Here is a 24,227-nt window from a genome sequence, read left to right on the forward strand (position 1 = left end):
CTGTACTGACAGCCCTGCTCCAGGGTGCACCTCCAAACACACCATTCCCTGGCCCATCCAAAACTTTGGCTTCCAGGCAAACACTCAGCTCCAAACACCCAGATCAATCCCCTCAATAAGATTTCATGCATTTTCAAACGGTATCTGTCTTGATTTGGAAAACAAAAAGCAAAGACAACGGCAAAAAGCCTTCCCAGTGCACTAAGTGAGAAATGTGGCTTTAATTTAGACAACTAATTGCTTCCAGCTGAACCAGCCATTAAAAACAGTTGAAGAATTACAATGTAAATAGATTAATGCAGACAAAGCAACATGTGCACTATTCCATGTCTTCTTGTTACCTACAAAATACTTGGGCAGTGACACACTGTTAGTCTAAGCCACTTGTTAGGTTCTGTGCTAATCAGCTAAAATTAAATAAACATGACTGATAAAAATGACTGTTGTGTTTGAAAATTGATGCACCAACAGAATTTACTCCAGGAGATAATTACAGATGATTAAGTAACAAAGAAATAATTCCTACGGCAAAGGGTGAACGCCGGCGGCACAGGGAAGGGGCACTCGCCAACGTGTCGGCCTTGTCGTTTGGAGGGACGAGCCAAAGCTGCAGCAAAGTCCACAGAGGGGGGCAAAAACTCTGAAGGAGCTTTTCTACCCCAGCAGTTTCCAGTGACAAAATGCAAAAGGGCTGGAAAATTTTTATTTTGCTGTTGCAAAAATACGTATGTTTTTCCTCCCTCTTCCTGCCCAAGGGATCAATCCCTTCAAATAACTCTTTACTTTTAATTCCTAAAAAAGTGCTCATGGGTGAGGCATGTGAGTGAAAAATATTATGTTTCCTAAATAATAATTTTAATTTGAATATTAAAGCTAATTTCCTATGTCATCAGAATGTAATCAGATTGAGACTCACATTCTAAAATGCAAGACATTCTTCAGGCAGTAGTTTGAAAATGTTAATTCTTAGACGAATTTACTATTAGAATAATACTGATTAGAAGCCTTGGAAAAAGAATGTTTTCCAAAATAAAGAATAAATCTGGGAGTTTTTTTGCATATTTTTCTTTTCCATCAGGCTTGTTGGTGGGAGCTCTGTAGTAATAGGGACATCTGAAAAATAAATGAAAGGCTTTAAACTGAAAAAGGGGAGTGTTAGATGAGATTTTGAGAATAAATTCCTTCCTGAGAGGGTGGGGAGGCCCTGGCACAGGGTGCCCAGAGAAGCTGTGGTTGCCCCTGGATCCCTGGCATTGTCCAAGGCCAGGTTGGATGGGGCTTGGACCAACCTGGGCTAGTGGAATGAGATGGGCTTTACCATCCCTTCCAACCCAAAACATTGCATGATTCGATGATTCCAAGGAGCTAACTCCTCCATAGACCTTTACACAGCCATTTCTACACAACTTTTTCCCGTATTTTCTTTAGCACACTCATATCCTTGAGCATCTCACTGAAACACATGTTCGAGTCAAGATTAGCCCCTATGAAATGAAAATCGCTCGGGCTGCAGAGGGGGAAGTGGAATATTATTCTTCATCCTGAATTGAAATATTAGAAGCTGACTCCTGAATTATACTCCGGGGTTACCGAGCTCTAATTGAGATTGAAATTGGGCCGCTATTTTTGGTGCAGCCTGGAAAGCTCTGAGTCTTATTCCCATTTGTGCCAGTGGAAATCCCCACCCATCATCTCAAATTCTGCTCTGCCTGCACCTTCGGGGTGAGGAGAACCTTCTTGGCCCCTTCCCCCCCGAAATAATGATAAATGACAGCTACTCCAAATTGGAGCTGGCTGCTGCTCCTCGCCGAAGGGCCGAGGGGAGGGTGGGAAGGGGCTTCTCCCCAAAAGCTGATTGACAGGCAGGGTCAGGATGGGGGGAGTGTTTGCTGGACTCTGTCAGATCCCAGGGAGTTGCTGACAGCTCGTGCTGCCATTGCCTTCCTTCCCTCCCTGGCCAGTTTTATGCTGCTGTACAGAGAGTGTGGGATAAACTCTGTCCAACCCAAAATGACAATGTGCTCCTATAAATCTAATTTTTTTGTTCTGCCAGTTCTGTCTAGAGGGGTTGGGTTTCTCTGGAGGAACAAATAGTGATGATTCCCAACACTTTGAAATATTAAAGCAAAGTTGATTGGACTTCCCAGTCTTCAAGTCAGAGCCATGTAGCAGAAACCATGTTTCTGAGCAGAGGTGAGGGTGGGGAGGCCCTGGCACAGGGTGCCCAGAGAAGCTGTGGCTACCACTGGATCCCTGGAAATGTCCAAGCCCAGGCTGGACAGGGCTGGAAGCACCCTGGGATAGTGGAAGCTGTCCCTGCCCGTGGCAGGGGATGGAACTGGATGGGCTTTATGGTTCAACCCAAACCATCCGGTGGTGGTGGTGTCCAGGAAGCAGCAGGACATGAAAATCCCATAGGTTGTGCTGGAAAAATTCCCCAGTTAAGGACAAGCTCCTTTTCCTCCCAGGTCACTGACACAGTGTCTGGCTGTGGGACACTGAGGGACACCACGTGACACAAAGGACCACGGCGCAACTCTCGCCTCCCCAGCCCCAGGCTCTCCACATCCCCAAGATCCTTTTGCACACACGTCAGGGAGTCACCCTGGGAGCTGGGGAGAGGTGTCCCCTTGCAAGGAAAACATGGGGCAGGTGCAGGCCTTGGGAATGGAGCCCCTCAGAATTAACAACCTGAAAGAATTTGATTTAGCCCAATGTATCGATTGGTGCAAGCAAGCAAAAAACATATTGGGCTGAGATGATTAAATAGCATGAGGCCTCTTTTTTTTTTATTGTAAGCAGTGAAAAATTCCAAAGGCATGACCGAGGAATTAATATGCAGCTATAAACATGCTGCAGGGAAAAGGCCAGGGGAAGCAAACAGGACTCAAAATAGATTTATCTCCAAATGTCCCATGAAGCCAAGGAATCTACTGCTATAAACACAGGAATTGCAATGGGCCACATGAAACAAAGCCCTGCTTTCAGTGGCACCTGGGGATGGTGAGATGGAAGTAATTCCTCTTTAATGAAGATATGGTGATGTGTCTGAGGCTTTTTGCGGAGCAGCAATTTCTGCTGCCTGGGAAAAGGGGGGATTAAGTTACAGAGGGGCTCTGCTGGAGGAGGAGCCCCTGTTTGAAGCAAACCCTTCGCTGGCATTATCTGTTTAATGTGTTGCACACCATTTGCAGCATAAACATTTCCAGTTCATTTTAATTTCATATCGGAGGAGAATCATAAAGACAGAGGATTATTGGTCGCAGCTGCGAGGATGTGGCAAATGCAACTTGAAGAATTATTCTGTCAGAGAGACAGAGCCAGATATTATTGTTTTTTCCCTTACAGTCTTGCCAGCAGTTAAAAAGAGGATTTTATTAAAAATATTAATGTAATTAAAATCTATAGCCTTAAAAGCCTTTAGAGGAACTGGAGCTAAACCAGAGTAACGCGTTTACATTCAGATGTTGTAGGTTTGTAACAAAACAACTCTGCATTTGGTCAAGAAAGCAAAATAAAAGGTTTTTAAAGTTAAATCTTATATTTTAAAACATAGGCAGATTTGAAGTGTGCAGTGATTGATGTAGCTGAGAAGTTTCCTACTAGGAAATGCTAAATTTGGATGTAGAAATTCATCGGTGGTGATCTGGGCCACCGGTGTGTCCTGAGAGGGAGAAATGACTTTTATTCCCCACACGTGTGGTTTTAACAGCCAGTGCCCAGCTTTTCAGCCGTTGTCCATCAGTGTGATGGATCATCCTTCCCTTCTCTCACTTCCCAAACCCCGGCTGGAACAGAGAATTTTCCCAAAGGAAATATCCCAGCACAAACCAAATCCAACAGCCACCCAGAGCAGTTTCTTTTTTCAGCTCTTTTTTCTTAATTCCTTTTCTCCAAGCTTTGTCCAGTAATAAACAACTGTTCCAATCTGCTGCGCTGATCAAAAGAAATGTTTTAATCAGTCCCAGGCTAAATATCATGCTATTATGTTATCACTGGAGCAAATCATCCAAAATACAAAACAAAAATATCAGTTTAATATGCTCCAGATCAGGAATGTCTTGAAGAAACTCGCCTTCCATACAGGTGTGCCCTATTTTAAGGAAAAAATAGGGGAAGAATTAAAATGTGGGGGCTGGTGCTGGGGCCACGTGGCTGCTGGGACAGGAATGCCAGTATCCAAACTGGCCAAGCCCAATTTCTGCAAATAAAACACTTTTCTCACCCCAGAGGTGTTTTTGTTAATTTTTTTTTGTTGTTGTTGTTTTTTAAGCTGAGGAGCAAATCCTTGTTTTCACCTGCTGAGGAGCAAATCCACAGGAAGAGCGTGGACCAATGCCTGCTACCTCCAAGCCATGGCTCTGGTAAGAGATACAACCCCAAGGAGACACTGAAGCTTCCAAATTTTTGAGAAAGATTTCCCAGGAGCTTGAGCATGGTCTGGATCTGATGCAGGGTCATGGAAGAAGTCAGTGGATGCAGGAGCATCCCTGCCCCACGAGCCCGATGCAGGATGGCCAACAGAGACACTCACCATTGCCTCCAGAAAGTTTTGGCTTGGGCAGAGCTGGATCTCATTTCCATCCTCTGCTCTGTTCTGTGTCCAGGAGACCTACCCAGCAAAATTCCTCCTTTTTATGGCTCATTAAAGCTCATGGCTCCAGATGCATGAGTGATATTCAAAACCAGTTAAAAAATAAGTGATATTTGGTCATTTGGGAGGCTCCGGTTTGGAGCGGGATGCTCTGGCTGTCTCGCCAGCAGGACCTGGAAGCAGACTCCCAGGGTCAGCAGCTAAGACCATGCATTCCCAGATGGATCCTTCATACAAGTGTGATTGAGGAAATCCTGACACTCCATGGGATCCTCAAGGTGGCGAGAGGAGCTGGACATAGGGGGAAAATCCTCACTGGCACACACAGCTCAAACACCACCCAAACCCATTTCCTGGAATCATGGAATTGTTTAAGGTGGAGGGACCTTAAAGCTCATGCATTCCCACACCTGCCATGGGCAGGGACACCTTCCACTAGCCCAGGTTGCTCCAAGCCTTGTTCAACCTGGCCCTGGGCACCTCCAGGGATGGGGCAGCCAGAGCTTCCCTGGGCACCCTGTGCCAGGGCCTCCCCACCTCACAGGGAAGAATTCTTTCCTAATTCTTTGACCAAAAATTTGACTAAAAACCACCTCAGAAAGAGGGGATATTGTCTTGGGAAGGAGAAACAGCAGCAGGGATGAAGTACCTGGACCTGACCAGATCCATATAAGCTCTTCCCTGTTCTCTCCTTCCCATTCTTTCCCTCAAGAGCTCCTCATTTGCAATTCCAAGGGCCAACATGGGAAGTGTCATCACTTTCAAAGCGCAAAGTCTTTGAAAATGCCAGATTTTGTTTCAGCTGGGAATGAAGTTTGGGGCTCTGCTTTACTTTGGTTTGGTTTAATCTTGAAAATCTCCAGGACACAGAGTTTTATTTCTTCTACCAGCCTAAATTCTCAAATCCTGGGAATTCTGAGAAGTGAAGCAAAGGGGGCTGATGTTATCCGTTAGAAGAGCCCAGATAGAGACATTATCCTGCTTTTATGAAAGCCAAAGGCCAAATTCATATTTATTTGAGCTGCAGCAGGATCTGGCTTATATCCTGGACATTACAACATACTGTTCCAATCTCTATTTTTATTAGCAATATTGATAACGTTAGAAGAAATACGATACAGGAAATAGCATATCGACTTTGATTAATTTTACAGTACGACCTTTAACGAACATAAAGGAAGAATTCAGCAAAGGACTAAAGCTAAAAGTGTTGCTGGTGAAGGGAGACATGTGGTACCTGCATGTCCTGAGTGGGGCAGCTGGGTATTCAACATGGATTGACCTCCACGGAGGAAAAATTGTTGATAATCAAACTTTTTAAGACTGTGCATTCTCATCTTTAAGTTTATTAACACTTCTAGACATAATGGTTTGCTGCAAGAAATTAAGATATCAGTGTAAAATTAAATTTGTTTATTTTGCACAGGCAGTGGTGTTAAAACCCTAGTTGAATATTTCTAGGGATAGACATGTGAAATGCTTTCATTGCAGGAAGAAAAATCCCTAATTCCAGCCCCAAATCTGCAGTCCTGTGAGAGGATGGGACCTTACTGGACTCACTTGAAGGTGCCTTTAATTGTCCTCACAGCTTTGGAGGGCACAGGAGCCTCCACTCCTTGCATTTCATTGCCTGGTATTTAATAATAATAATAGTAACAGTAATAATAATAATAATATTTCACTATTATATGGGTATGAACCACTTAGCACTTGAAATATTGCTTTGTATCTGGATTTATGCTCTTTTCTAAGTTTAAAAGGCACTCAGCACAGAGGGTATTGTGGTGCTATTGAGAAAAAAACCAGTCCAGCCTCCTGGATCACACCATTTTGTCCTGGGATTGAAAACTCACATGAAATGCAGCCCCAGCCCCAAAATTTATCAAACTGCCTTAAACCTACAGGGTGGTTAAAGTACTGTGTGATGGTTTAAACCACTGAATTCTTGAGGTGACGTGGGCACAGTAGGATTGTGGTTCAGTGTTTAATATCCACCCAGACCTGCCTGAAAAAGGAAATTTCTGTTGGTTTCAGGCTGCAGATCCAGGGGGAAGGGATGCAGCAGCTCACTCTGATGGCCCAGGAGCTGAGGGCAGAATCCATCCCTGGAGCATCAGCTGAGTAATTTCAGCAGTAACTCCAAGTCACCACACAAGTCCCTGACTCGTTTCTTCCCCTTGGAGCCGGAGGTTTTATTTGAGGCCTGACTGGAAGCAGATGGACCTGTCAGGGCTCTTCAGGCAGGTGAGCAGAGCGGGTGGATGAGCTGCTAAGTGTTCCCAGCTGCTGGGAAGGGCCCTGAGGATATTGTTGGAGCTGGGACCCAGCTCCGAGGTGAGATCTGGAGCCAGTGCCAAGAAGGAAAAAGTGAATTTCTCCAAAACACCATTCTCTGAAAACATGGAAAAGCAAGGCTTTTGAAATAAGAGAAAATAGCTGAAAATATCTGCAAAATGTATCCAGACTTCAGAGAGCCAGAAGCCATCCTCAGCTCCTTCCCCCATCTCTGGTTTTGTTCAGGATCTGCCTCCTTAGGCAGCAAAAATTATTTTTCCGAAGTTTTCTCCCTATTGCTGGTGTTTCCCTCTCCAGAAAGGTCTTGACTTTTACTTGCTGCTTTGTGTTTGATTTATAAGCTCAAGGGGTCCTTCTCAAAACCTGGACTCCTTCTTGTACTTAATTGCTACAATAAACTGAAAACTTGGTGCGTTAGGAGCAGCAGTCTGGGAGGAAATGGTTTGATGGATGGAAGTAGACGATAGGTCCTTCTTGGGAATGTCACCAAAAGGACACAGTGGAGAAATGGCTTTATAAATAACTGCAAAATTCAGAAAGTCCATGAGCCTGGGGAGACCAGAGCTCTATTAAGCACAAACAGCTTGCAGGGCAATTCCCAACATCTGCAAAAGTCCTCTCAGCCCCTGTAATTCCCAACAGCCTTGACTGCTGCATCCATCGGCATTCACTCCCTGGGCCGGGCGGTCTGGGATGCCATGGAAAGGGATGCCTGGAGTTTGCATCCCAAAATGCAAATAAACCAGTGAAAGAAAAGGTGATTAACAAGTCAAAGCTTTTATTTACATTGTGAGGAAGGCGCTTTTCCTTTTCCTTTTGGAAATTAATTTATTAAAAAAATTGTTCTTGATGTTTTAAAAGCTGTTTTTCCCAGTGGGTGCAGTGCTGGTGGAGCACGGAGTGGGCATGGATGAAGTTCCTGCATATTCCAAGCAATGCCATGGTTCCTGTCATAGCTCCAAGTGACACAGCAGTAAAGAAAATTATAAATTTCATCCAGAAAATGCCAAAAAATGAGACTTCGCTTGTGGCACTGCAAAGTGCAGCTCCAGTCACCGAGTGCTCGTAGCACAACCCCACAGGAGTTGCAAATGCATCCCCCTGCACCCGGAACCCAAAATCCATCTGGGATGGGAGACTCACCATGGCACCAGCGATTTTATAATTATCTGAAGCTCTCCTTTAGCTTCCTGAGCTGAGTTTTATGAGACACCACAGATGTTGTGTGTTCTGGGGGACAACCAGACACCCAAAACTAAGAGGAAAGGGCATGTAAATATTGAGGCCTCATCTGTTTCCAATAGGCTGTGTTTACATATTAATGTGCAATACAAATTTGTAAACATGAGCATTTGAAACTTTTGGAGGAACCGATCCCGGCCTTTTCCCTTTCTGCAGCTTTATTGGAACAACATGTCCCCAGCCCCAGCCACACATGGACATGGTTTCCATACTGGATGCATTTCAAATGGTCTGGGTGCTTATTTGTTCTGCTCTATCTTGCTATCCAATCCTCGTTTGCTTTGCATAATTGTGATACAAATTATCATCTAATTACAGCCCCAACCTCAGCAGATCAAATGTAAACTGAGGCACTTCCATCGCAAAAAGCGACATCCGATGCTCCCTCTATGCCTTTGGCTTCTCTAATAGTTGGATTAAATTTGGGTGAAACCAGAGAGTAAACTGTACTTTGATTAAAAATATTATTGCCGGATATTTTGTCTCCTTGGATTTTAAATCCACCCCCGTGTCTAAGCACCCGGCGCTGGGTACGGACGCGGCACCTCTGGAATGGGGAATTTTACATGATGAGTGCTATAAACAGGCTCAGATATTCCCAAATAACTTCAAACTCCTCTTGCGAAAGGTCAAATGACTAATAGCTGAGATTGTTCAGCAAGTTTCATCTTCTAAAAAAACCCTTTGTTTTTCTCCCTGTTCCCAGTTAAAAATAGCACCATAATCCTGAGGTGCTGTTTGTATTTGCCCACTAAGTCCCAAGAATTGTGAACTTTGAAATGGCCATGAGTTTTCCTGTAATATTTGTGGCAAGAAATACAAAGCAGTACGTGATGGAATTATATTGACAGACACATGGGCTTACTTGAAATATCGGCCTCAGTTTGCCCAGTTTCACATTTAATAAATCATATTGATTAATCTGATTTATTCTCTTGAGTTCTGCCACTCACCTCCCGCTAGCAGCTGTTTTACAAAGGACCCTGAGAGTGTAGAGTGCAGGTTAGCTACTTTTTGGGGCACATTTATTTTAATATCTAGGCAAACTCATCTATTTTATAGTGTGAGTGAATCAGCTTGAGTCACCATTGTTGATATGGAAAATATTCCTATGTCAAAAGGGCCAGGGAGCTCAGTCTGCTCTGAGGTGGCCTTGGTGGCGCATGACAGAGAGCTATGACTGCTTGAAAACACCACCCAAATCCTTTTAATTTCTTAGACTTATTTTTGAAAGGATAAAAGCAGGAGGTAAGGGCAAAGAAAATGGAAATAACCCTCAGATAACGCAGATAAAGCAGCTCTTCTCACGCCGTGTCGACCTCTCATGCAGAAAAATTGCTATTTCTGGATCTGCCTGATGAGCACCCTCCCAAAGTGTGGCACCCCTGGGACACACTCAGACCTTGCAGGGACCAGGCTCTGGGCGTGTTTTCCATGTGGCTGCGATGTGGAAGGTTGGCGAAACCTGGGATCCTACGGGACCCATGGAAGCGCTTTGAGATCCAGCTCAATTCCACTGGAATGTGCCGAGCATCGTTCCTGGTGGAGCAAATCACTGCACCAAAAATATCTCTCCCAGTCATTATCAGTCACATTTTTAACCAGACACTGATTTACTGGATTACAGCTCATGGCCAGCAACTCTGGAATATTTTATGCAACCGCAAATATTTGGAAAATTGGAAGTTCCCCATTGCACAAATCCGTGACTGATCAGGAAGAGCCTTCCAGCTCCCCAGGAGTTCAACCACATGTTGGGGCTTGGTCATGGTCACTCAGCTGGACAGAGCCTGGCCAGGGCCAGCAGTGGACTTGCCACAGGAATTCAGTCACCACCAATGTTGGAAATAAGGACTCCCAAGGAAAAATAAAGCTTTTTCTTTTTTAATAAAAATAGTGAGATAAACTGCTAAGAAACAGCCCGAGAAAGCAGGTTTGTTCATTTTTACAGTTGTACAGACCATTTATCACAATCCCCCATTTCATACTGGCATCACTGGGGGCTCTGTGAACCCCCACATCAGGAAAATTAAGGAAACCAATGTTGTCTGAATTTTATCAGTCTCATGAAACTAAAAGTGTAATTTTTGTTAATTTAGCAGTTTTTGATATTGCTTATTCTGGTCTGACTTTGTTACCTGTTAAGGATGAAAATAAAATCAAAACTCTGGTATCAGTTTTGATTCTTAAGCCTGTGTCTAATCCCTCTATATTGTGTGTTGTGCTTGAAAATATAGGATTAATCCCAAAATATGGCTGGTCCCAACCAAGCCTTATTTTCCAATCTCTGCCATCTACCAAGTGATGGTACCAAATCTGACTTTAGATAGAGACTGAACATCAATCAAATAAAGAATAAAACCTGTGTCCTGATTTATTGTGAGTTACATGGCACCCTTGGGAGCCGGAGATTATTTACAGGGATAACAAGAATATCCACAGGTTACAAGAAAACAAACAGGAATTTTGGAAGGAATTGAAAAGCTCATGTTGCAGGGTTTGTAGAGTTGTAATTCTCCATAAAGGATCCGTGTTCTCTGTGGGACTGAGCCAGGAACATCCCTGCCCCTTCCCTCGGGCAAGGCCGGATGAGATCCCACGCGGATCTTCTGTGTCCCTTGGGGCTGAGAGCTCTGGGTCAAAGGATTGTCCTGCAGGGCTCCTGGGGATGTTTCATCCCACACAGCTCTCCAAGATGTGTCCTCCATGTCCCCAGCATGGATCCATCTCACCACAGGAGACATGTGTGACCTCATCCTGTCCTTCCCACCACACCATCAGTGCTGGTGCTACTGGAAGGTGGGGCATGGAAAAGAGGGCTCTGGGCCACCCCTCCAGCTTCTCACCCCATCCATCTTTCATCCTGCCTTTCTTTACCCTGGCGGCAGATACTTGGATTTAAGGTGTTTGGATTTATGTCCCCACCCTGATAACAGAAGCATCTGGGTCTTGGAGAATGAGGGACTTTTATGTCATTAATTAGGACCCATTAGAGCCAAGAGAACTTAAGAACAAGCTCGAGTGCTTGGCCAGAAGTGGCTCCTTTGCCAAGTCCAGGTCCTGGATGGTCCCTTTGAAATTAGGGATAAAACTTGAGTGGGTGAGCAGCAGCTCCCCAGGCTCTGAGCTAACTAAAGGCAAGCAAGAGAGAGAAAACAGAGCTGTAGAAATACAGACATCAATGTTCCCACTTGAGAGTGCAAATAGTAAAAAGGTGACTGACAGTTTGCTCTTAACCTACAACTGTGACATAAATGTGGCCAAAAGGTATCACCTCAGGGTCATGTCAGACCCTCCCAGATCCTCCACCCTCCCAACAACACAACACTTCTGTCCACAAAATAAAAGGATTAAATGCCTGCCCATCCTGCTCCTGTACCATGCAGTGTTTCAGAGTCAATAACTAACGAGCCTCGGGCTATGAAGGAAGGAAGGACTTGCTTTACACAGCTCAGAAATATTCTCTGATCCCACTAAAGGCAGTGGTTAATTGTGGGGTGCCAGTTGGAGTGATTGCATCTGCCGTCCCTCAAAGCAGCCGGAATGCTGTCACTCACTTTGAAATGCCCTGCTGCATTCATCAGTCTGGATGGCACAGAGAAGTTATAACCATACAAGCCATATGGAGGATGTAAAGAACAATTAAGTGCTTCCCGAGCAATGGGACTTGATGGGAAAATGTTTCCAGATGCATGTAATCCATACAGCATTTGACCAGCAGAACCGGGGGCTTGTAGGCACTGAGCGTTTAAGTCTTCGGCTTTGGCGTTTTTCAGGGAAGAGAGTTTGGGTACATCCACCATGAAGTGGGGTAAAAGGTGTGGGTTGGTGGCTCCTAGTTTTTCGTGGCTTGGAAGGACGAGTGCCTGTTGTCTCAAGAAGCTCGTAGGGCAGATCTTGTAGTAGAGGGGAACGTTGAGGGGATGCAGGAAGCTCTCGGGGCACGACATGCCCAGGTTGCTCGCAGGCAAGTGAAGCGTGGGAGGGGAGCATGATGGAGAGAGCAGGGGGTTCAGAGGAGAGGGGGTCCCACTGCTGGAGGCCACTGGAGAAGAGCTGGAGCTCCCACCTGGAAAGGAAAACAGAAATCATCCAGGCTGGGCTAACTAGTGTCCACAGCCAAGCAATCCTTGGAGGACTCCTGCTCCCACTTCAGGTCTCCCTGCTGCTGGTGTCCATCCAAGCATGAACCCGCTCCGAAGACCAGCTCCTGGAAAATGGGAAGATCTATCCATAAATGGTTATTGCTAGCTGGTATTTGTCTGAGAACAATATTTACAAGTGTCTAATCCCATTCCTTGGACTGCGATCATGGTAAATGCAGCTCCACACACACCTGGATCTTTACCTGGTTGCACGACCCTTCCCTGCTACACCCACACCATTGCCATTTCAGGTTCCTTATTTTTCATGCAAATTCCAGACAGCTTTTTCCCCTTGGATATAAGAACAAAAAAGCATATTCAGCCTGATGGAGAATTTTTTTGTACCTTCCTGCTCACAGGAATTGACTCATTTCACTTGGCTTCCCAAGCAATTTGAAACATTCCCCTGAATGCTATTGGTGTCTCCAGAAATTCAAACTCACAAGTCCTGTGAACGTCCTCCTTTCTGGAAGGGATGAATGAACACTTTCAGAATTCGGGAGAAAAGCAATGCCAAGGAGTAAAAATTTAGCAGGGATGGGATGGCTGCTCCGAGGAGGGAATGGTGCTCGGGAGCAGCCGGCCCTGGTGCTACACAGATGCTGGTTTCATCTCCCGCCTGTGGGGAGCCAAATGTCTGCTGCACACTCATTACCAAATTCTTCCAGAGGGTTCCCCCCGCCTCCCACCTTTATTTTAATTTCTTACCAAAATCACTGGGAAAGGATGTAAGGGAATGTGGATCCATTTGTGCTACAATTTACATTCAATTCCTACTAATACAATGCTTGGCTGGGATCTGATCCGACTTGACACACAACCAGAGACCCGAAATCAACTGTAAAACTGAACCACAGCTGCTGGTATAGCAAATCTTTAAAAAAACCTTAAAAACACAAAGATTTAGAACGTGATGCAAATCAATTTCCAAACTCCCAGCAAGCAGAACCTCTCACAGGCCAGCCCTTGATCACAATAATCCGGGAGGGTTTTGTGGCGTGAAGGTCTCACCCTTCCCTGCTGTCAGTGGCTGCTTCAGTCCTGACATCAGAAGGGCAGGATCCAGTTCTCTCTCCATGGACATACCCTGATGTCCTCCAGGATTCGGGGACTTTGGGTCATGTAAAATATGGGATTGAGCTGATATTTGTGTGTGAGGCAGTGAGCAAACCCCTACGTGGTTGGATACAGCAGAGCAAAGCAGGGTCAGTATCTGCTGTACGGTATCCCGAGCAATAATCTCACCCAAATTCCACAGCAAGTTTGGTAATGGGGATTGCAGATACAGCAGATCAATGAGCAGGTGTTTTCTGCCCTTCCTATTAGGCTTAAAAATAAAAATTCTACAGCCAATTTTTTCTTCAGCATGTTGATCATAATTTCTTTTAATTTACCTCCTGGTATTAGAGCTCTGGGATTTCAGTTTTATGCTCTTCTTCAGGAATATATTGTATTAGTAGTAGAACTGCAGATTTTGTTATATTTATATCAGTCCAGGATTTCTACCCTGAAGAAAAATACCAGATACATTAAACAAGAAAAAAAAAACAAAACCAAAAAACCCAAAAATCCGAGGTAGCTCTAATATTATATGTACAGTAATATTTTAATGTCTTTAACATTGCAGTTGCTGTTGTTTCATTCCTCATGCAGCTCATCCACCACCTCCTCTCCCCCGGCAAACGGGTTCAAAAGGAGCTTTTTGCATAAGATAATTTCTAAAAATAAAATTAATAAAAAACCTATTAATAATACTAATAAAGCTGCTACTACTACCACCAATTACTGATAATAATTTTCGTTCTCTTTACAGCTGATAAACCTCTAAATTTCTCCCGAATCTGATTTCTTTGTGCCCTCATTTCTACGCCTGCAGAACATGAATGTTTGCTGTGATTTTTGCAGCATTTTCCGGCAGACACAGGGGTGACTTGGTGTGTCCCAAAACTTTGAAGAGTTCCTGACATAAAAGAGAATTTAACTCGCGACTTTAAACCCGACTTGGAGAGCTCCAATGTGCAAACGAGCTGTTAGTTTTTTCCCTTCGGCGCTATGGATAATTTGATTTCAAATACCACTTTCTGAAGCCGCTTTTCTGGGAAAGGGCTGTAAAGGACCGGTTGCTCGTGTCAGGATGAAGGAGAGCATTTTCCCCGAAAATTTTCCTCCTCTTCTCTGCAGTTCTGTGCGACTGCTGCATTCTAAATACCAGATAATTTTATTCTCTGTTGCATAGCGCATTTGTCGGCGCAGAAGCTGCCGCTGCAGAAAGCACGGGCGGTCACCACTACACGTTTGTAGTTGATATTCCCAACCCGGTTGGAAGCAATTAGTGTAACAGGATCAAAGCCAGAACAGCCCGACTCCAAATTAGCCTCCTGCACACTCAGATATTTTTTTCTGCCCGTCAAACTCTGAATTCAGCCGGGGGCTGGAGCAGCCCGCGCCCTCATCCTGTTGTTCCCGGCTTCTCGCATGCATTTTCACAGGAGTTTTATCCAAACCAAGGCGGAATTAACTCCCTCAAAAAGCAGGGATTCGTTTTCTGGGCGCACCTCGTTATCTTTGATGGGTCGAGCCGCCCGAGGAGCCCCGCGGGGAGCTCCGGGCGTGCGGCCGGGAGAGGCAGCGAGCGGGATTCACTTACCCTGGCTGTCTGTGCCGAAAGCCTTGAAGTCCAGGGCGAGGGGGGGTCTCCACGGGTAGGTCTCCAGGAGCCCGTCCAGGACCCCCCTGCGGGGCGAGAGCGCGTTGAACGCAGCCGCGGGGCCGGCGGGCGCGGGGGCGGCGGCGGGGCGGCCCCGGCCCTTACCTGTTCCTGCCGGGGTCCCGAAAACCTTTGGCGAAGGGATTCCTGTCGATCTTCAGCTTCGTGATCTGCAGGGTGAAATCAAGGGGCCGTTGGGGAGCGGGGCGGGCTGGGAGCGGCGGCCGCGGCCATCGGGGCTCTCCATCTCCCCGGCTCCCGGTACCTGCTGGTTCTGGTAGGCCGTGACGGTGGTGAACTCGGTCTCCTGGAAGGAGAAGGTCTGCACCCCCTCGGCCGGCAGAGACTGGATCTGCGCTAGATCGAAGCGAGAATCCTGGGCGATAACGTGGACGCGGGGCTTGTACTTGTGCATGGACTGCAGGATGATCTGTGCGGGGGGACAGGCGGCTGAGCCCTCCGGAGGGAGAAGGGCAGGAAGAACACCCCAGGCGAGGCTCAGGAAGGAGCCAGCCCTGAGCCCCAGGGCAGGAGGGACCGGCCCCCGCTCTCCCGGCGCTGCCCCCCGGATGATGCTCCGCACCCCGGGGTGATGCTCTGCCCCTCCCCGGTCCCCCCGGCGGGGCTGCCCCACACCTACGTGCCCCTTGTCGTCCATCTCGTTGTTGGTGAGCTTCACGCGGTCGAAGCTGATGATTTGCCTCATCCAGGTCTCCCCCGAGCAGGGGGAGTCGGGGTGGATGTAGAGGCGCGGGGTGATGCAGGAGTGGTCCGTGTTCCCCGCCACCATCCACTGCGAGCTGTGATAGACGTACCTGGCCCGGGCCGGGCCGCGTCAGCCGCCGGGAGCCCGTCCCCTCATGCCCCCCACACCCACGCACACCTATAGATTCTATAGGTGCGTGCGGGCCCCCAGCACCCCTGTGTGACCCCCGTGTCCCTCTCGGGTCGCAGATCGCGGCCATCAGCGCAGGACGGGTCCCGCGTGGGTGCGCGGCGCCCCGCCCGTCCCCCCCGTACCTGTATCGTTTGGAGTCCACGGGCACGACGTCGATGGCGATGTAATATTGCTGCAGCGGCTCCAGCCCCTTCACCTTCACCCGGACCGACGGGAACATCCTCCTGCGGGTACAGGGACAGCGGCTGAGCGAGAGCTGCCGCTCACGGGACCAAAAGGGGCTGCGAAGCTGGGAAGGGGCGTCGAGAGGAAGGAAAATCGAACTCAACGAAAATAGCGGGGAAAGGGGCGAACTAAGTGAAATAGCTCAGCAGAACAGAGAAACCCGAGACAACGAAACAAAACAAAACAAAAAGCCCAATAAACAACACCGTGCCCCACAAAAAAAAAAAAAAAAAAAAAAAAAAAAGAGAAAACCAAAGCCCGAGGCGGGGGCCGGCCGGTACCTGCCGGCCTTGGTGATGATCATCTCGGTGCCGATGTCGTGGAATCTCCTCCAGAGCTCGGAGCCCTGCAGCTCCACCTGCACCCCGCCCGCCCGGCTCTCGGCACCGGCCTTGGGCCGCTTCTCTGCGGGGAACACAAAGTGCAGGGGGTGGCTCGGGAGGTGCCGGGGCCGGGGGCGGCCCTCGCTCCCCTCCGCGCCGGGCTCCCTCCGGTACCCACCCGCCTCCGGGGCTCTGCGACCCGGCCGGCAGCCGGGGCCGGGCTCCTCATCGCGACCCTCCGGCACCTTCCTCTTGGCCGAGCGTCCCACCAGGGCTTCCACCGAGAAGGCGTGAGCCCGGGAGCTGAGCGCCATCCCTCCTGGGCTGCCAGGGGTCTCCCCGGGCGGTAGCGGGGCTCAGGCGGGCGGTGGCGGCTCCATCCCGGCCGGCACCCGGCGCCCCTCGCCCGGCCGCCGCACGGCTCCCGTCGGGGGGCAGCGGCCACGGCGAGATACTCTTGCATCCAACTGAGTCAATAGACGGCTGCAGCCTCCTCTGTTTGTTTTGGAAACTGGTGGGAGCATAAGAAACATTGAGTGACATTTCATGGGAGTAACGGGGGGGTTGGAGGGGGAGGGAGGGGAGAGCCACAGGGGTGGGGGGGAGAGGGGGAAGAGGAGCCGGCCCCGTCTAGGATCAATAAAAGAGTTACTGTTCTCCATTAAATTGTAAAACTCAAAGAAATTTGACATAATTGCACACTAGGGGCCACTTTTCCAACAAAAGTGCAAATAACATTTAACCAGAACCAGCGCAAAAGGCAAAAAGAAAAAAAGGAAAAGAAAGGGGAAAAAAGAGAGAAAGGAGAAAGATTAACAGAAAAGAAGGAGAGAAGGAGAAAAAAGAGAAAAGGGTAGAAAAAGAAAGAAAAAGGCAGGAAAATACAAATAAACGGGGGGTGGGGGGGGAAGTAAAAGAGGGAAAAGGGGGATACAAGAGAAGGGAGCCGTGCCTCTCCTCTGGCCCCGCCGAGCTGCCCCCACGGGCCGGTCACGCGTGGCCCCTCCGGTGTCCCCGGCACGACAAACCCGGTGCCACCCCTGGGCTGTGACAGCGCCGGGCAGACGTTCCGGCTTTGTCTCCCGTTTTTCTTTTGCTTTTTGTTTGTTTGGTTGTTTTTGGGGTGTTTTTTAAGGCAGCACCGCCCGCTCCGCCACCCCCCTTCCCTCCAGCTCTGCTTCAAAGCGCGGCCCCGCCGCCCGCAGCAGCTGCGCTGAATTAGGGGCAGAAATCCCCGTTTTCCACTCGGAGAGCCCCGGGAAACTCCTGCGCGGCCGGGCAGGGCAAGGTCGGAGCCGGAGGCCTCCAGCCGGGACCCTCAGGTGCGCAGGGAAAGCGCTGCGCGGGATCTGCGCGGCATTTTCACCCCCGCTCCGGGGATCTCCCCGCCCTGCCCAGGCTGGAAGCCCCGCGCTGATTTATTTTCCATCCGGGAACCGTCCCCAGAGCCGGCAGTAAAGGGGATTCTGGGGCTCAGGTGGGTTTTGGGGAGGGGAGAGTGGTGTCCCCGCTGAGCAGGGGGGTGTCCAACTCCCCTGGCCCCGCAGCCTTTCCCTGCACCGGGGAGGTCAGCCGGGATAAATGAGCCTTAACGGGAAAAAAATGTGGAAAGGGATAAAATTCACAGGCCAGCTGAGAAAGCAGGTTGAGGAGACGGAAGCTGCCACAGGGCCCTGTGGCTTTGGGACAGGCAGGGGATGGGGTGCAGCATTCCATGCTCTGCTTCCAGGTGCTCCCAGAGTGGCAGGGAAGCCCTGGTATGTCCAAATGTTTCACTTCTCAGGATTTCTTGCTCTATTTGTTAGAGTTGCTGTCCTGGTACACGCATTCCCAAAGTTTGGGCTGGCAGCAGGTTGTCTTTGTGAAGAACATGGAATGGTTTGGGTGGGAAGGGACTTTAAATCTCATTTCAACCCACCCCATGCCATGGGCAGGGACACCTTCCCCTGTTCCAAACTGCTCCAAGCCCCATCCAACGTTGCCTTGGACACTTCCAGGGATCCAGGGACAGCCAGAACTTTTCTGTGTATTTGTTCTCAAATGTGTATTTAAATTGTCCCAGACTCACATTCTTGTCCTCAAATCCCCATCCCAAGGACGCTCCTTACTCAGCTCAGGGTGGGCATTGCCCATTGATGTTAACACACATTTATAACTATTTATCCCTTTCTTAGCACACATTTACACACCAGAATCCTGGCATATCTCGCTGGGACAGGGATTTGAGCAGGGAAAAGATCTCAGAGGAAGTGACGGGGTGCAGATACAGCTGCCAAAAGCCCAAGCTCAGCATCCAGCCTGGACACCTGGTTGGAAGCCACCTCCTTCTCCAGCTGCTGACCTGACTCCAGTGCCCGCTCTGGTGGAGGCAATTCCTGCAGGTTGACTGGGGAGTGGAAAGTCGGTATCACAACTTCCCGAAGTCTGATAGTTATAATCTGAATTATAGCTGGATTTGGCCTTGTGTCACTCCATTCTTCCATGGATCTACATCAGCAGTGGCCTCTGATGTGGTTTTGTTTCCTACAGGAATGTCCAGGTGCTCCTGCCTGATGCCTCTGTGGGACAATGTCCAGCCTGCTGCCCATCCTCTGGAACATCATTCCACAGGATAATGGTTCACTGTCCATGGCAGGAGGGCTGGAATTAGATGTTCTGTCAGGTCCCTTCAAACCCAAAGCATTCTATGATCCCTTGTGGCAAGAAATGGATGGAGAACCGGGCAGAGGAGAGAAAATTGGGGTTACCTCTTGCTCCTGGGCAGGATCAGCCCCACCTATGCAGATTTAATTCTTCTTACAGAGAGAAATTAATCAAATTTTATGAACATGTTCATAATTAGAAAAGCATAAGCTCATGATTTTAAGGTGACCGGCGGGTCCTGGCCAGAGCTGATGGAAGCCAGCTGAGGGCATGGAGTGTGAACCTTTATCTCTGCTGACATGACATATTATTAAAAAGTATTTCGAGTAATCTTTGATTTCCTCAGCATTGCAACACATTTCAAGAACTTGGCCGGGGATCAACTGAGCCTTTTTAATTTCCTACGCTGAAAAATAAAACAAAAATCAAGCCCGATTGAGATGATATAATCAGGAACATTTTGAGGGTTTAGGTCAAATTAATGTGTCAGAGAAGGGTTTTCAGGGGACTTGGGGAGCTTTAATCTGTCAAAGGCTGACTCAGAGCCTGCTTGGGCTTTGTAATCTTATTGTCTTTATGGAATTATGGGATGGAATGTCCTGAATTACCATCATCAGAGAGCCTAGCAAATAATCAGTTGGCAAAAAGTTCAGAATAACTAAGTTAATTTTAAAGCAAGTGTTGGTCAATATGCCAGAAATATTTGCTTAACTTGGAAATGATCTTTTAATACTGTCCCTTAATGTGTGAAAGCACTCAGGTAACCTCCAACCACAGCCTTGCCCAGCCACTTTTGGGGCAGATTTTAGGAGATGGAGTTCTTTTCAAGTTGTGCTTGGTTTTGCCGAGATTTGCTTTGCATTTACCAAAACAAAAGAAAAAAAAAACCAAAGGAAACCAAATCTGCCTTTTGGCTTAGGGTGTAATATTTTAATATCACCTCAACTCAGTTATTCATCTAATACTTATCTATTTTATATTTCCACTCCATCATGGATTTATATAGAGCTGCAATTGTAAATTTGGTATGTGGATATATTTGGTTCTAATGGATAAATTCAAGGATTGTTCGGGCTAAACTCAAGTGTTATTCATTCTCTGCTGCACAAATCATTAGCAAGAAAATATTTATCCATTTAATATATGGGGAAATCCTGGTTTCCAGCCCTGCAGGCTCTAATCAGAGAGGTGCAGCACCCTCACTCAAACCCTGGCTCCCATGAGAGCCTCAGCCATTGCTTCTCCAGTGTTAATTAAATGATGAGTAGTCAAGTTTACAACTGGGTGTGCGTGCATCTCTCTTCCCTCTGAGGTGGGACACAATCTGAGCAATATTTTGGGTGGTGTAGCTCCTGTTCTCTTGCAGGGAGCAAAGCAGAGAATCCTGGGCTGATCCCAAGTCCCTGAGTGCTCTTCCCACCCCAGCCTTGGTGGCACCAACTCCATCCACCCTCTAAAACTCTTTCGTCTGCTGTAAAAAAGCATTTTAGGATTGATTTAACCCTTTTTGCACATGCTGCTAACTTGTCACTCCAGGGCTCACCTTGAAATTTCCTTTTTTTCCTGGATTCCCAACCGTACTGCTACCAGTAAATAAAAATGGTATTTTTAGATCCAAATCTATTTGTTTGTAAATCAAAGAATCCCAAAACAGTTTGGAAGGGACCTTAAAGCCCATCCAGTGCCACCCCCTGCCGTGGGCAGGGACACCTTCCACTATCCCAGGGTGCTCCAAGCCCCATCCAGCCTGGCCTTGGATGCTTCCAAGGATCCAGGGGCAGTCATAGCTGCTCTGGGCAACCAAAATCTAGCATATAAATATGTAATAAATATAATTGAACATGCTGCCTCACATCTGCCAGGGGCACACCTGCACTGAGATATGCAAGTGAGTATCCAGTATTCCATTGTGCAAATAATACCCTTTCCTTGGTGGAAACAAAATAAGCTTATGGATGAGACTGTGCCACAAAGAGCTTCCATGACCCACCCAGGGAAAGGGATGGGAGGATGTAAGAGCTGGAATGAAACAGTTTCTAAATGCCCTGGAGAGGCTGCAATGGAGAGGATGTGAGGCAGCTGAATGACCCTTCTGGGGACTGGAATAACACTGGGTTGGGCTCTACGGGAGCTGCAAGTGCCAATATTCAGCTTGAATTTTTGTAAACGAAACCACCATTTCACAGGAGTCATTAGCTAATTAGTCATTAACAGATTAACAAATATTTCTTTTTCCTAAAAATCTTTCAAACAGAAACTGCTGAAGACTGAAGGATTCTTGGCAGAAAACACCCGTGGTAGTGTAAAACAGTGCTCAGGAGATTGTTTTCCCTGACATTCTCAAATATCCCGTTCCCCAGCACAGCTTTAATTTCATTCCATGATTATTTTACCCCTCATGTAATTTGAAGAACCTCTCCTCTTCTGTGACTGTGTCTTCTCTCCATCCCTGCTGGGCTGTGGCACCTCTGGGCTGACTCCATCCAAACCAGGAGGTGATGGCAAGGTATCCTTGTCCACAGGACAATCCTGAATTTATTCCGTGGCAAAAATGACAGATCTGAGCAAGAAATGAGCAGTTTATGGTGGTGGCCAACCAGTGCTGAAGTTTCTTGGTTGACCTCCTAAAGAGGTCCTTCACCTCCGCGTGTGCTGCATTAGTTAAAGATAAATTAAAATAAATCTCTGTTATGTTATTTTATACATAAGCCCCCCCAGAGAGTGCACAGGGAATAGGATTAAACTTTAAGGAAATGATTCAGTGAAGTAAAAACAATACAGACAGCATTTGGGGAGAGTTAAATCAAATTAGGGCACTTGGATCACTTTGGGATGAGAGAGGGGTGGGCGGTGTTCACCCCCAACTGCAGGGAAGTCAGGGAAGGGTCAATAATGCCCTTGTGGGGTGGGGTAAGGATGAGACTACAACAGGACCTGTCCCCACAAGAACATTCCTCCAGCTGTGGCTGGTGCCCTGCTGAGTTTCTCCAGGACCTCCAGTGTGACGTAACGGGACCTTCTGTGAGATATCTTACTTCAGCCTCTGAATATTTTCTGGAAAAGCAGAATTTCTCATCTCTGTGCTGTGAGGAACGTTTTTAATCTGGTTTTTCCCAGCCCAGCTCCTAGTTTTTGGCTCGTGGTTGTGTGGGAGAATGAGGAGAAGCTGCTCCATCTCCTCTCCAGCCACTGGACTTCCATCCCTCCAAGCTGCTCTCCCACCACTTTTCCTTAATCACGGCTTCTCCAGAGCTGAGAAATAAACTCAAGACCTGTCCCCTTCTCCCTCTAAGTAACAGGGAAAATTTCTGATATGTTGAACTTTCCTCATAACACTTAAAGAAAATACTTAAAGAATGTATAATAAGGGGGGATTTAGAGAGGGCAAAACTCAGCACATGGATGAAGAAGAAAACCTTTAAAATTGCACCGGAACAAATCCTCTCTGCCTTTACCTCAGGGAAGGGCTCCAGGGAGGGAGATGGGGTGACCCCAGATGAGCCCCAGGTCCCCCTGTCCCCAGGGCCACCCCTGCTCTCCTCGCTGCTGGAATATGGGGAAGGAAAAGCTGGAGTTCTCAGTTTAGTTGCCAGGAAAAGCACAGAGGAGAAGGGAAATTAAAATACTTATGGGGAAGCTGAGTTATTGCATATTCCCGGGCAAGAGCTGGGCACAACTGGGGCCACCTTCACATGGAGCCACCTTCCTGTGCTCCTTGCTCAGCATCCCGAGGTCTGGAAAACCCAATTGGGACCTGAGCCCCAGGAGCCCTCTTGGAGGCAGAAATCTGAGGGCAAAAAGTCTTTTTAGAGAGGAGGGATGTTATTTTTACCAAATGCAGCCTGGGATCTTTAAACAGTTACTGTGTACCTGGAGACACCCCCTCGGTGATTTGATGGCCTTAGTGACATCATCTGCTCTGAGAGGAAAACATGGGTCAATTCTCTCATGATCACCAGGATTTGGGGTGAGGAGGATGAGGGTTCACAGCACCAACACCCATCCCAAATGTCCCAGACAGAGCCAGCTTGCCAAGCCCACCTGGACAAATGGTCACCAGTGCTGGGGCCTGTGCTGCAGGTCCTTCTCCTGGGGTCTCTCCCTCACCAGCCCTGTGATGGCAACATTCCAGCCATTCCAGCCCTGGTGCCCAGGTTCCAGCTGCCAAACCCCCTGTGGGGCTATGTCCTCACTCCAGCAGGAAGAGAAGACCCAGAGGAGGCAGCTCCATGGCCAGGACATGCAGCAGGACAGGGGCACTGGGGCGTCCTGTGGTCTTGGTTGGTGACTTCCACAGGGTGGACTAGAGCCTGTTGTGGAGTTTGGCTTAAAAAATCACGGAATCATCAAGGCTGGAGAAAATCTCCAAGATCATCAAGTCCAGCTTTTGACTGATCACTCCCATGCCCACTGCACCACATCATAAAGTGCCCCATTCATGTGGTTTTGAACACCTCCACTTCCCTGGGGTCCCTCTTCCAAAGCTTAACCTCTCTTTGAGTGCAGAAAAAGCCAGGGATGGGCAGGTTTACTCCTGCTGGAATTGCAGGTTTCTGGGGCTTGTTCTTCCACCACACCAAATCCCCACGCCTGCACTAAGCTTTGCTCCCCCTTCCCTGGGGTTTGAGTCCAAACATGGTGTGGTGATTTATCCCAGTCCCACTAGCTCCAGTGAAAAGTGCTTTTCCAAGGGCTTTGTTTCCACTCATTTCTCTCCATTGCTGCTGTCCCTGCCCCACCAGATCTTTTCTGGCCCCAGGACGTGCTGAAGGCTTTTCCATCCTTCCCTGTGTGCAGAGATAAACTCAAGTTCTGTCCTTAAACCAAGCCCACACCTGGGTGAGACCACAGAAAGCTCCTCTTTGTTTTGCTACTCTATCCTCAGTTAATGCAGCTAATTATGGCCCTAAATGCAAATATGGAGGGATGAGAATGAAAGCTTGAAAGGGCTGAGGCACTGGGGAGAAGGACAATAAATTAAGAGGCTTGCAAGGAAACTTTCATTCATCTTCATGGTTTGGAGTTGTGAGCTTGCACTCGGGTTAGGAAGCGCCTTTTGAAATGAAACAGAAAAGATACAATCTTAATATTCCATGAGATGTGCCAACACAAATATCTGTCGGCAGAGATGTAAAATAATAGCTTTAAAAGCAAG

General features: G+C 47.8%; 1 protein-coding gene and 1 long non-coding RNA gene across 2 annotated transcripts; one reads left to right on the forward strand and one right to left on the reverse strand.

The window, feature by feature from the left end:
- Window positions 1-10,487: 10,487 nt before the first annotated feature.
- On the reverse strand, window positions 10,488-16,885 carry TBX22 (T-box transcription factor 22). The gene is made up of 7 exons (XM_068204607.1): window positions 16,388-16,885; window positions 16,004-16,105; window positions 15,624-15,798; window positions 15,249-15,413; window positions 15,089-15,153; window positions 14,924-15,009; window positions 10,488-12,200 (listed from the first exon to the last, which is right to left on the reverse strand). Exons 1-7 carry the CDS (start codon window positions 16,741-16,743, stop codon window positions 11,605-11,607), a joined length of 1,545 nt encoding a protein of 514 aa, XP_068060708.1. The 5' UTR covers window positions 16,744-16,885; the 3' UTR covers window positions 10,488-11,604.
- Window positions 16,886-17,015: 130 nt separating this feature from the next.
- Window positions 17,016-19,719, forward strand: LOC137482350 (uncharacterized). The gene is made up of 2 exons (XR_011004025.1): window positions 17,016-17,906; window positions 18,959-19,719. It is a non-coding gene; the product is annotated as an uncharacterized lncRNA (long non-coding RNA).
- The last annotated feature ends 4,508 nt before the right edge of the window (window positions 19,720-24,227 follow it).

This window comes from Anomalospiza imberbis, chromosome 14 (genome assembly GCF_031753505.1).
Source record: "Anomalospiza imberbis isolate Cuckoo-Finch-1a 21T00152 chromosome 14, ASM3175350v1, whole genome shotgun sequence".
NCBI classification, from domain to species: domain Eukaryota; kingdom Metazoa; phylum Chordata; class Aves; order Passeriformes; family Viduidae; genus Anomalospiza; species Anomalospiza imberbis.